Raw genomic sequence first — 11995 nt, 5'->3', positions numbered from 1 at the left:
TTCTAACACTAGACTCCTTTAGTTAAAGATTCATTACACCAAAATGTAGAAAGCTTTGAAGCACCTAAAGCTGTAAGATTTTTTAAACTACTAATGTGATAAATATGAGAAATGGGTCTAATGCAAAACATTGTTTAACTACTATATAAAAATGGCCAGTTAACAGATCTAACATAACATTTATACCCATAATAAAAAAGGCCCATTCATTAGTTCCACAAAACCTTTGATATGGTATTTAATAATACAAAATAACATATTAGAATAAAATTAAAAAAACAAACAAACAAACAAGATGCTATTCATACCCTTCAGGCACATTAACATATACATTAAGATACATGCGAAGGAAAGAGAAATGTTTCAGGTAAGTAATAGGGCTACTGCTGAAATATTCAAACTACAGACTGTACCAACTGGGCAAATAAGGACCTGAAATGGCCCTAAAACGGATAACCTCTCTCGCCATCATTTTTTGGCACTCTGATTATACAGAGAAGCTCCCACCTCCACAATTTGGGTTATCCCAGTGGTGGTATGTGTTTCACAGTGGTCAGTATTAGATGACCAAAAAGAATGGTTTTGACTTAGATTAGTCAAAGTTTTAGTGATAGTAGAGTGTGAATGCTTAAGTGTTTATAGTCCATGAACCAGTATTTTTTATCTTAGCTAGCTCAGACAATATATACTCTTGCAAGTGGCACAATGTGAATTTGCATAACTAACAAATCTGTAAAATATGTTTTACCTTTTTAATTAAATGTGTTCCGGTATCTAATTAGCTATGGGTTACATGAATTAATGTGCTACATTACATTATTGTGCCTTACTGGTCACCCTGCATACTTCCAGTCAAGTTGATGGTTCTTGTTTTTGCTGGGATTTTTGGTCTCTCCATTTTTCTGATGTCAGCTGGTTGTGGTTATCAGTTCTACTCCTAGCATTTTGGAATTGTCTCTCCTGACTTTGCTGTGGCATATTTATTTGTTTTGCTGATATTTCCAGGATATTACCATTTTTACTTGTCTCTCTTGCATATGATATTCTCTCAAGAGGCTGCTGGTCTCTCTGGCTCCTGTTGGTTTCTCTGTCGTGTTCTGATGTGCCTTTGTATTTGTTTTCTCTACTGTTACTGTTAATTTGGTCTGATTGAACTATCGAAGACAAACTATTGCTGCTGTCTGATTTGAGCTGATTACACTCATCTGTTATGTGACTTGGTTTCAAGTGGTCTTTTTTGTCGATTGTGGCGTCATTGGCGTTTATCGCCACCTTGTGGTCAGTCTGTGTTGTTGCATGCAGAAGCCAGCTGTTTTGCAAAGTTTGACTGGCTGTCAACCTGACACTGGGGTCCACTTCCATCAAAGCTCTGATGAGAACCTTAGCTCCTGAAATACACAAGAAAACCAAACACATACTGTCATTCTAAGAAGAACATACAAGAGGCCCTGGTCAACTGGTGATGTTGGCAATAAGAGGTAAGGGTAGGTGTCAGAGTTCAGGGTCACACCATTAGACACATGGTCCCAGTAAGGTGATAGGAAATGGACCTCCCCCTTCTGGATGAGACGAAAGAGTTCCTCCTGATTGCGATCTGGACTGCGGAATGGAGGAAATCCACTCAGCAGCACAAACAGTATGACCCCCATCGCCCACACGTCCACTTCAACACCATACCCTACACACAAAAAACACATCTGAAGTCTGTGGACACCTTTTACAGCAAAAAAAAACTTTACAGCAAAAACTGACACAGTTGTTAAAATACCTAAAATAAAAGAGCTGTACATCAGCCTATTTGCATTCACTGTGATAAATTCTATAAATAAATACAATTCCAAATAATCACAATAGATTAATAGAATAAAATGTAGTTTATTCAAATGCTTTATGGAAATCACTTGCTTTGAGTCATATAAGCTTTGCTAAATTAAACAAAGCAGTTTTGTCAAAGTGCTTAGAGTAGCATTCAGGCCAATATGTGGTAGAAATATAAGTATTACAAAAGTGCTTGGCTATCATACATAAGGTGTGTTAAATGTATCGCACAATGGCTTTGCAAAATCTTCATAAAGTATCCTCTTTTAGGTTGCACAGACAAATCTAAAGCACCTGGTACTCTTCACGGTGATACGGTGCAGCTATATAGAGGAGTTAGATAGAATGCAAACCCATATAACTTTTTCTACTAATGTTGTATTTGAGTAATATGGGGAAAATGTGAAATTAATAAATTGCATATTAGCAACTGCAAGCAACCAAGGCTACAGGTAACATCATACATCCAAACATAATGGGCATATTGGCTACTGACCTGTCTCAGCAAGTATCTCAGGAGCAACATAAGTGGGTGTGCCACACACTGTGAACACAGGCTCAGTCACCACCATTGCCAAGCCGAAGTCAGCCAGCTTCAGGTTCATAATTCCAGTGGAATGCCGTTGGACCTTACAATCAGTTTCAGAAAGATTGTGACCATGTGTCTTTGATAACTTATTACATAATATAATAATAATAATAATTTGCTGCATTTCAATCCAAGCAACAGGAGAAGAAGCATCTTTCTCAAAGAGCTTGCAAGAATATGAACTGAATGGGATGTGTGTACTTATGGCTCACCAGAAGGTTTTCAGGTTTGATGTCTCTGTGTGCGATGCTCTTGTTATGGATGTACTCCAGGGCCTGGCTGATGTCTCGGATCATGCAGGCTGCACAGGGCTCAGTAAACTGGCCGCTCCGGGCAATGGCGTCGAACAAGTCGCCACCAGCAACCAGCTCCATCAGCAGGTAGACATGTGTGTGTGTGTGGTGTGAACGCAGAAGCTGCACAAGGCGTGGGTGGGCCAGGCTGCGCAGCAATGCAATCTCATTCTGGATCATGTGACCACGGCCGTGCAGCTTGGCCTTGTCCACGATCTTCATGGCGAAGGTTTGGGAACAGCCACGCACACGACACTCCCGCACCACTGCAAAATTCCCGTCCCCCACCACGCCACCGAGGTCATAGGAGTGGTGGATTTCCTCCGGCAACACCTCCATGCCGTCAGGAGGGAGACCCTGCTGCCACTCTCTCTGCTCTTCCCATTCTGATACAAGCATGTTTTGTGTACTGGGTGTCTCTGTCTGGGCCACAGGAATGAGGACATTGCTTTGGAATATTTTTGAATCACTGTTTATATTGTCTGCTTGCTGTGGTTGTTTTTCCATCCTGATGGTCTGTAAGGGAGGAGCATTTTTCTGATTATTAGGCCCTTCCCAATTAGCACGCTGTTTGTTTCCAATAGGAGGAACAGGGGGACCAACTCCTCTACAGCTCCGGCAGAAAACAGGCTCCTTCTTCCTCTCTGTCCCACTCTGTTCTTTGAGCTGAGCTTTGGTCTGAGGTTGGACATGTCTCTTCCAGCGCTTCCACTCTCCTTTCTGCTTCTCTCTGCTCCCTTTGTCTTTCTGCCTAACTTGTGTTCTGATTGGCTGCAAATTATTGGCCACTGGTTGGGTCACCAGTGGATCAAGGGCTAAATTCACAGAGTTGTCAGTCTGGAGGTCATCATCATGGAAACCACTATCAGCCTTGGCTCCCTTAGGCCTTAGGATCCGCTCCCACAATTTTATCAAGCTGTCACAGTAACCTGGACTGTCTGGATACACCTCATTTAGGGCAGCCCGTACTTCACTAAGTGTTGGTCGGCTGTTTCCAAATGCCAGGAAGGCACGGTCAAAATGGAAGAAGTCCGAGAGGCTGCGTATCTCTCGACCAGCAGGGCTGAAGAGGCGTCGGATACGGCCACTGTTCCAACAAGGATAACCAAGTGCTTCTGACACGTCAGTCATGAGCAGCTCGAACGTCTGCACTGCACGGCGGTTTAACAACAGGGAGATCTTCCGCAGGCTCTGCTCGCCACACGGACGAACTACTGTCACAATACGTGGGCGCACCGGGCTCTCTTCTGCATGTCTCCCATGGAAGCCACTTGCCCTGTGTACCACAGGCTCCTCCCATCCACAGGAGCCAATCACAGAGCTTTCTGAGGGTCTATATTTCAGGGCCTTGGAGCCAAATGTGTATGATGGAAAAGCATTCCGAGGAGTAGCATTTGGGCATTTAGGCAGGGTAGTTCTCTGATCTGAAACACACGGACACATGGACGCTCTGAAGTGCAGATACCACCATGAGCTTTATCTTGAGCTTCACCTATTTCTTACACAGATGTAGTTATTTCAAACTACAAAGTTGATTGCAATTGCATTATTTGATCTAAGTGTCCTTATGTAGAAGAGGTCACACACCTGTACCAACTTTTAAACATTTATCGTCAAAAAAGGATTATTTTAGAATAACAAAAAAACAAACCCATACCCCCCCCCCAACACACACACACACACACACACACACACACACACACACACACACAGGGCAATTAAAGAGGAAGCACAACATGAATAATTCAGTGCAGGTGCACATGGAGAAGAGATTCTGGGCAGTGCGTATTCCCAGATAGCATCTTGCACTTCAGGGGAACGGAAAAGGATCAAATCTGATTGTATCGGATATACTTACAGTAGACACTTTAGAACAACACAGCTTTCTCTGTGTGTAGTGTTTTATGTGTGTATTTGTGTGCGTGGCTGTGTGCATGTACTCAATGAGCCTTATGACTAATTGAATATTTCAGAAACACTGTGTTTTTCACTTTCAAATCATCTTGAAAAACATGACCAAAAAACACGTACACTTGAAAAAAAGGCCAAGGTCAAGTATTCCCCTGTTAATTTGTTTGACGAATGTGGCCTTGCTTTCTTGTTTGGCTTCGAATAATTTACTAGATTGTAATTTATTTACAATTTCTTGATTTGTTCAGATAAGGAAAATAACCTGCAGGCAACACAAATTGCATTTAATACCAACATTTCGAATGTCTAATAAATTAAGTAAATGAACTTAACATCTTTAAAGTATACCCTCTATAAGTTTCAGTCATTCTTGTCTTAATCTTAATCTTTCCATGTAAATTACCTGACACTTTCCATTTGGGTCTAGTTGTTTTCTTCCGCAAGGCTCTGTTTCCATATAGGCGTCATGCTGGTCTACTGTCAGTATTCCATCTTTAACTGGATAGTCACAGTTCGTGAAGAAATGACCTACTAACGCCAGTACAAAGTCGTGATGTTGGCGCGCCTTTTGCCGTTATGTAATAAACATTCGCGAGCAACAAACTTTAGCGAAACTCTCCTTTCATTCGTATCCGATAGGACCTCATGCAGCGCAATATCAGTGAAGACCTATCTGCGACGCCCTAGGGATACTGCGAGGGCGCATCTTTTGGATGGTTTACGAGTACGCGACACCGGATACTCCACATCCTGCTGCAACTGTGTCTCCTCGGTAACCCGCCACCTCTTTAAATGCAATACCCTAAAGTAAGCAAATACACGGACCTCAGCTCTTCACTATGTGCACCGAATGCACCCATAACAGACTTATCTTAAGAATTAAATAATTTTTACACCATGTGCTTCTCTTTACTGTTTGACAATACGCGCATTTTGTCCAACCTGACGGTTCAGATTCAAAGCCACATCAGTGCAGATCCCATGAAAAACTGATCAGCTAATTTTTGAGCCTTTCATATGTTGAATCAGATATGGTGAACCCTGGAAAACAAAATATTGTGCAATGCAACAGTTTGAGATTTTTTTAGCCTTTATGTTAAGTTTGTGTGTGTATAGAACAGAGGGGGGCATGTGCAGAAGTAATGGCTACAGTTCAGTATAGAGTCTTCCATTTGCTTTTCTTTCTGTCTCTTGCAACTTCCCTAGTCTCTCTGGTTTCAGCAATACTTTACCAAAACTCCCAACTCCTTTCATTCTGTCTGTTTGTTGGTCTCTCTCTGCATGGGTGTGCGTCCATGGTTACTGTTAACACAGGCCTGACCCATTTTGCTTGCTCTGAACAAGACATTGTCACACCCACCCTTTACCCTGTGTGTGTGTGTGTGTGTGTGTGTGTGTGTGTGTGTGTGTGTGTGTAGTTTGGTTTGCAAGGTGTTAATATCAATGTAGCCAATCCTAGAATGAACGCCTAGGGACAGACTGAGATTAAAGCACAGCCCTGAACTTTGCCCCAAATAGGTCCACCACTATGAACTTGTGTACATACACCCTCTAGCAGGACTGTTATGATGCAATCTCCCACTACTATACTAGTCAAGGTATCACATTCACATTCACATCACAATACCTCTGATTATGATTAGAAGATGTGTTTATTACCATATGTTTTCATATAAACTGCTACATGTATTTACCTTCTTTTATGTGTTTATTGACTATGTTGGAAGCATTTGGAAGCATTTTGGTACTTCCCTGCAATCTTCCTATCATAGTTGAACAAAAAGACACGCTGTATGCTTGTTTACATGTAACTCAGTTGTAAGTTGCTTTGTATAAAAGAATAAATAAATGTAAATAAATGTAAAGTTATTTTAGACACAGGGTTTACATATTTATTTGTACTTAATATAATGTATGGCATGCAGATTTATATCATAGCAAGGAGTGATAAAAAGTACTCATGAAAGTGCAAGTAAAGAGAGAAGGAAACTGATTACTGGCTTCACAAAGAGAAGCTTACTGTACTGCTGACAGAGACATAGAAACTAGCTGATTGACTAATAAAGTACTCCTTGAGATAGTATCTGAATGAAATCTTTCAGAAAAATACTTGTATATTTTTGACTTTTATATAGGCTGCTTAAATGGGAATGATCGCAATTCTGCCTTTGTTTCCATGTTTTTGTCATTTTTAGAATATTATGTTAATCTAAATAAATGTAAATATGTCCCATGTCTGGCTACTTATCAGTACCACATGCCTACATGTAAGTCCCTTTGGTGTCTGCCTCTCTGCTTTCTCTCTCTACTTGTATGGCCTGTGGATGTTACTCAGGCTCAGCTGCCACTTGGCCCCCATACCCTCAACGTTCAGTGATTAGCGACGTTACTGCAGCTGGCAGGAACGCTGAAGCCAAACAGCTCCATCAGCTTTTTCCATTTTGAAGTGTCAGCAGTGCCTGACCACTTCCTAGTCTTTCCTTTTTGCCCAAAAAAAAAAAAGATTGCAAGACGACAGAAGGGTGCCTGTGAGTCCAAAATGAACAGAGCTAAATGGCTAAAAAGAAAAAAATGAAAATAGTTTCTCAAGACTTGGCCAAGATCGTCCCATAATTTTGGAAAGAAGAAGTATGTATTACACTAAAAACAGCAAAGGAGACTTACCTGCATATTTCCTTTTTTTTTTTTCTACAGCAAACAGCTTTTGGGCATTAGGAGATCTCGAAGAGCAGGTAATGTGGCTGTGACAGCATTTGGATCTTGTGGTGTGAGGAAGAACTGATAGCTGCAAGAAGAGAATTACAGTAGTCCAAGCAACTAAAAATGAAGGCATGCATGAGAGAAACAGCAGCAGGGACAGAGAAGAAAAGGTTGAATTTTAGCTCTTAATTGATAAAGGGTAGAGAGACTGAGGACTGAACCAGTGGGGGCCCCATGAGTGACCGTCGAAGTTATAGAGAAAACCACTGAAAAATATAAATTGCTTCCTTACAGTAAATAAGACATAAACTATTCTAGGACAGAACCAGTGATTCCCAGCTCATGGAGCCTTGACATGAGAACAGAATGGCACACCATGTCAAAGGCTGCACTCAGATCTAATAGAATAAAAAAAAACTATGGGCTCCAGCATCTGCAGACGTGAGAAGGTTATTAGTGACCAAGGCAATTTCATTAATGTGATACTTGCAGAAAGCAGACTGGAGAAGTTAGAAAAGATTATTACTTCCTAAATATTCAAGAACCTTGGACAGAAATGGAAGATTTGAAATTGGGAAGTAGCCTGTTTCATATCATGAATATGTAGTTTTCAGGGGGTAAAAATACATCTGGTAGTGAATTAAGTGAATTAAAGCACTTTACGAGAACAGCATTAAGCATAGTAGTGTGTTTATAAGAAGATGAAGGAGAAGAGTCAGGTGGGAAATCAGTAGATATTTACTGGGTAAGTAGAAGGGTCAACAGATTGAATCTTGAAATAGGAAATTAGTCTACTGATTGTGTAGTGAGATACTGACAAAGAACAAGATGAGCTTATGATCTGAGAGTGGAAAGAGCAGAGAATGGAGAATCAGTATAGATAAAGAAAAACAAACTAAATTAAGTGAATGACCCTTGATATGGATGGGGACAACAGCATATTAAGTGAGTTGGAAACAGTCAAGTGATATGGTAAAGTAATTTACATGGTTTATAGTGGTCTATTTTCTTGCAAGAGAGGCTCTTGTTCAGATTGCTCAAAGGTACAGCTAGACCACACTGATTCTGTCTACTGTGTCCCTCACCACCACCCCCAAAACTGGGTTGTATACATTGCTAGAGAATTGCCACTGTCAATCAAGGCGATGTGACATATCCTCAGAGTTCTGCACAGGCAGTAGCTCTGAGTTTAACTACTGTTAAATTGTATTAATACACATATATTTCTTGAATATTACATTGGTAAATGCTTATTCCAATGCATATCTTTACATGAAATCTAATTTATAGGAGCTTTAAGATTGACTTTTCCAGAATGTCCAGATGGCCCATCCACCCCTGTGAATGCCATTACCACTCCTACTACAGCTGTAATGGTAGACAACATGCCAGTTTCTCCCCAGTGAGGGCTTTCTACATGTGTGTCTCTCAACTTCTAAAATGAGCTTCACCTCTCACCTCTTTCCCTGGAGGTTAGTCTCTCTTCAGCACCTGTTTGTGTCAAAAGTGAAACACACACTTTTGTTTAGTCACACGTTTGTGTGAAAATGGATACGGTTATAATCTTGATAAGAGCAGCATGTGTGTTGTGTTTATAGGTTCTTTTTGAAACTGAGGATATTATGCAACTTGTAGAGAGATCAGTTGTGTTTTGCAACTTGTACAGTTAACAGTGTATGTACATCTGTGCAGCTTGTATACTGTGTGTGGCATGAAGACATACTTTGATGACTTGATGACCACAAACTGAGATAAATGGAAAAGACACATAAAGGATCATGAATGACTGAACAGTGGTAGTGGGCTCCTCTCTCCAGTTTATCATGTGCCGACATATAACAAAAGAAAAACAAATCTTTTCAGTATTTTAATAAATTTCCACCTACTGATGATGTTGAATTGCTAGAATGAAAATTGCAAAAGCCATTGTTAAAAGATCACCATTGTTAATAATAGCATAAAATTCATACCTGTTTCATTAAAATATAATGGCGAAGATAATCTTAAACACATCTTAGATGTATGACCTACATGCGTATGAGTATAGCATCTTAACTGAGATCTCAGTGTCTTATAATTGTAGTGATATTTGGAGTATCTATCTTTTTTAGCCTGTTTGAGATAATGTAATTGCTGCATACGTGTCAGATTTCATTGTTGTAAAACTGACTCATGTCCTTTTCAAGCACAGTAGGAAACTATTGACTGCAAGAAGGATCAAACACAAACAGATGTGTAGTAATGGCCCTGAACTGAACATCTGCTTCTCAGTAGCAGTGCCTAAGTGAATTTTAGTTACTTTAAATAATTTATCTTATACGTTATACTCAGATCTAAAACCATGCTGTAAAAGCAAAGCACAACTTTTCAAAGAGAGAGCGAGAGAGAGAGAGAGAGAGAGAGAGAGAGAGAGAGAGAGAGAGAGAGAGAGAGAGAGAGAGAGAGAGAGAGATTCAACAGACAATAGCTTGTGTCACAGTGGATTAGCAACTTGCCTTGTATTCATTCTGGTACATTAGGGGAGGAGCTGACTTTGGTACAGGGTGTAGTATTATTACCTGTTGACTATGATGATCGTAACTGCACTTTCACAGCCTGAACTGAGCTGCAAACACCATGGTCATAAAAATACTGGGGAGAGAGGGGGCTCAGAGACATACAACTAAATAGTGTGGGGAAAAGACTGTAATGTCAGTGTTGGACCTTGACCTTAAATCAAAAACCCTCTCCATACTGCTCTCCTCTTTCTTTCTGTACTGCACGTCTCTTAACTTTTACAGAACAGATACTGACTATTCTCTTGTTCTCTGTTTCTCTCGCTCAAGCTCGGCGAGTGTTAATACAGCTGTTGTTGTCCGCCTTGTGCGCCCTTCCTCTCCCAGGCTTTATTGTATCAGCCAGCTCCGTTGCACCCTCCCCCATATCACTCTTACACTTTTTTCTGTTTCTATCTTTTGTCTGCGCGCCTCCGTCGCTCCGCCCTCTCATAAAGTGCGGTGACATCACGAACAGCCGGTATGAGTCAGCCAGTAAGCGTGCAGGCCCTTCCTAACGCTTACCTTTCTCCTCTCCCCGTACTCGTTCATTCTCTCTCTCGGTCTTGGCCACCCTTGTCTAGCGTGAAAGATGGCAGCGGCTTTTGCTGGCACGTGGAATTTAAAGGAGAGCAAGAATTTCGATGACTACATGAAAGCGCTGGGTGAGTGCTAGCTGGTGGGAGCAGGTGTCTGTGTGCGCGTGTTGCCAGTGTCGGGCCAATAAAATGGGGTGTGCTACATAGCAAGGCTTTAAGCCGTGTGAGGAGCTTAATGCAGTGCGGGAGCAGTTATTTTGTACAGACTGGGAAAATGCACGGTGTGCAGGAGTGTGTCGTGGAATGGCGGCTGTGGTGCAGGGAGGATCCACTCTTAAGCGCTTAGCGTTAATATGTGAATGCTCACATTGACTCCTGCATATACACTCGCTGCACCACGTGTGTACGCGGCACACACGAACCAGCTTTCCAGTTAAAATGTAAATTTTACACCTTCTAAAGCTTACGTGGCTATTGTTTAAAAGTCGTCACGATCGAAATTCCAGTTTTTTATTTACTTGTAAAGAGAGTTCTGAGAAGTGAGAGTTCTGGGAATTGTGAGGAGCGTTAATTAATTTGTCCCAGAGCCGTGTATCGATTGGCATGACTCCTGCAAAGTGGAAGGTGCGTCTAACACGTCCTAGCCTGCATTACCGCCTCCTGGCATCTCAAGGCGACCGTATGTACAGAATAGATGTTTTTCAGCTAGGACTGCTAGGGTTATCGATCTAAGTCGTTTCATGGGAAGTGATGGGGAGGGAACAATTCCACCACGGGAAGGATCTGTGATGGACAAAAGTTAAAGAAGGGGTGGTTGAAAAGACAAATAGGCGGGATTTTTTTTCCCCATAAGATATTTCTGTGGAACGTGCTTGACGGACGAGAGCGTTTTAAATTCAGCCATGCGTCAGACTATCGTTACTCAGTCAACACTACCCCGCAGTATTTACAGACCGAATCAATATGAACAGTTTACTCTGTGTGTTTGCGCGTGCAAACAGTGTGTTGACTTGACCGTTCTGACCGTTACAGTGTTTGGTTTCAAGTGCACTTGTGATTAACGCGTGCGCACGGGGGGGGGATGGATGAATGGATAAAAAAATAATCCCACCCCCAAAAATAAAAAATATATAAAAATAATTTCACAATGGCCTGAGGCACCGTCCGTGTGTGCAGTAATTACTTTTTACTGGAAACACTGTTCTTAGTGTAACGTTATTTTGTGCTGTTTCAGTTCAGTGTTCATCTTAAATGTGTGAAAAGTTGAACGAAGAAAATGCATTGTGAAATGCAGAAAATCATAAGATTAAAAACCAAACAACTTTGTGGTCTAGGTGTGGGCTTTGCAACACGGCAGGTTGGCAGCATGACCAAACCCACCACCATAATTTCCGTGGACGGTGATACTATAACATTAAAGACCGTGAGCACTTTCAAGAGCACAGAGATCAACTTTAGACTGGGTGAGGAGTTTGAGGAGATCACTGCAGATGATCGTAAGGTCAAGGTATGTGTGAACGTACAGAATCTTGGTATTGTGAAATGCATGCAGAGGTCTCATGGATCTAATATAATCTGTAGACCTTTTTAAAAACTTTATTTTTTATTTTA

General features: G+C 41.2%; 2 protein-coding genes across 2 annotated transcripts in view; one reads left to right on the top strand and one right to left on the bottom strand.

Annotated features, from left to right (window-relative positions):
- Positions 1 to 224: 224 nt before the first annotated feature.
- Positions 225 to 5113, bottom strand: dclk3 (doublecortin-like kinase 3). The gene is given in 6 exon segments (XM_026999808.2): positions 225 to 1388; positions 1511 to 1678; positions 2315 to 2447; positions 2620 to 4124; positions 5015 to 5057; positions 5059 to 5113. Coding segments are annotated over 6 exon segments (2406 nt in total). The 5' UTR covers positions 5080 to 5113; the 3' UTR covers positions 225 to 852.
- Positions 5114 to 10333: 5220 nt separating this feature from the next.
- Positions 10334 to 11995, top strand: part of fabp3 (fatty acid binding protein 3, muscle and heart) — a 2139-nt gene continuing 477 nt past the window's right edge. The window contains exons 1-2 of the mRNA XM_026999777.2: positions 10334 to 10510; positions 11719 to 11891. Coding sequence (XP_026855578.1) covers positions 10438 to 10510; positions 11719 to 11891 — 246 coding nt within the window. The 5' untranslated portion in view covers positions 10334 to 10437. The remainder of the gene's footprint in view (positions 10511 to 11718; positions 11892 to 11995) is intronic.

Source organism: Electrophorus electricus, chromosome 8, assembly GCF_013358815.1.
Source record: "Electrophorus electricus isolate fEleEle1 chromosome 8, fEleEle1.pri, whole genome shotgun sequence".
Lineage (NCBI taxonomy): Eukaryota > Metazoa > Chordata > Actinopteri > Gymnotiformes > Gymnotidae > Electrophorus > Electrophorus electricus.
Note: the sequence above shows the minus strand (reverse complement) of the source record. Positions and strands in the feature narration are given on the sequence as shown.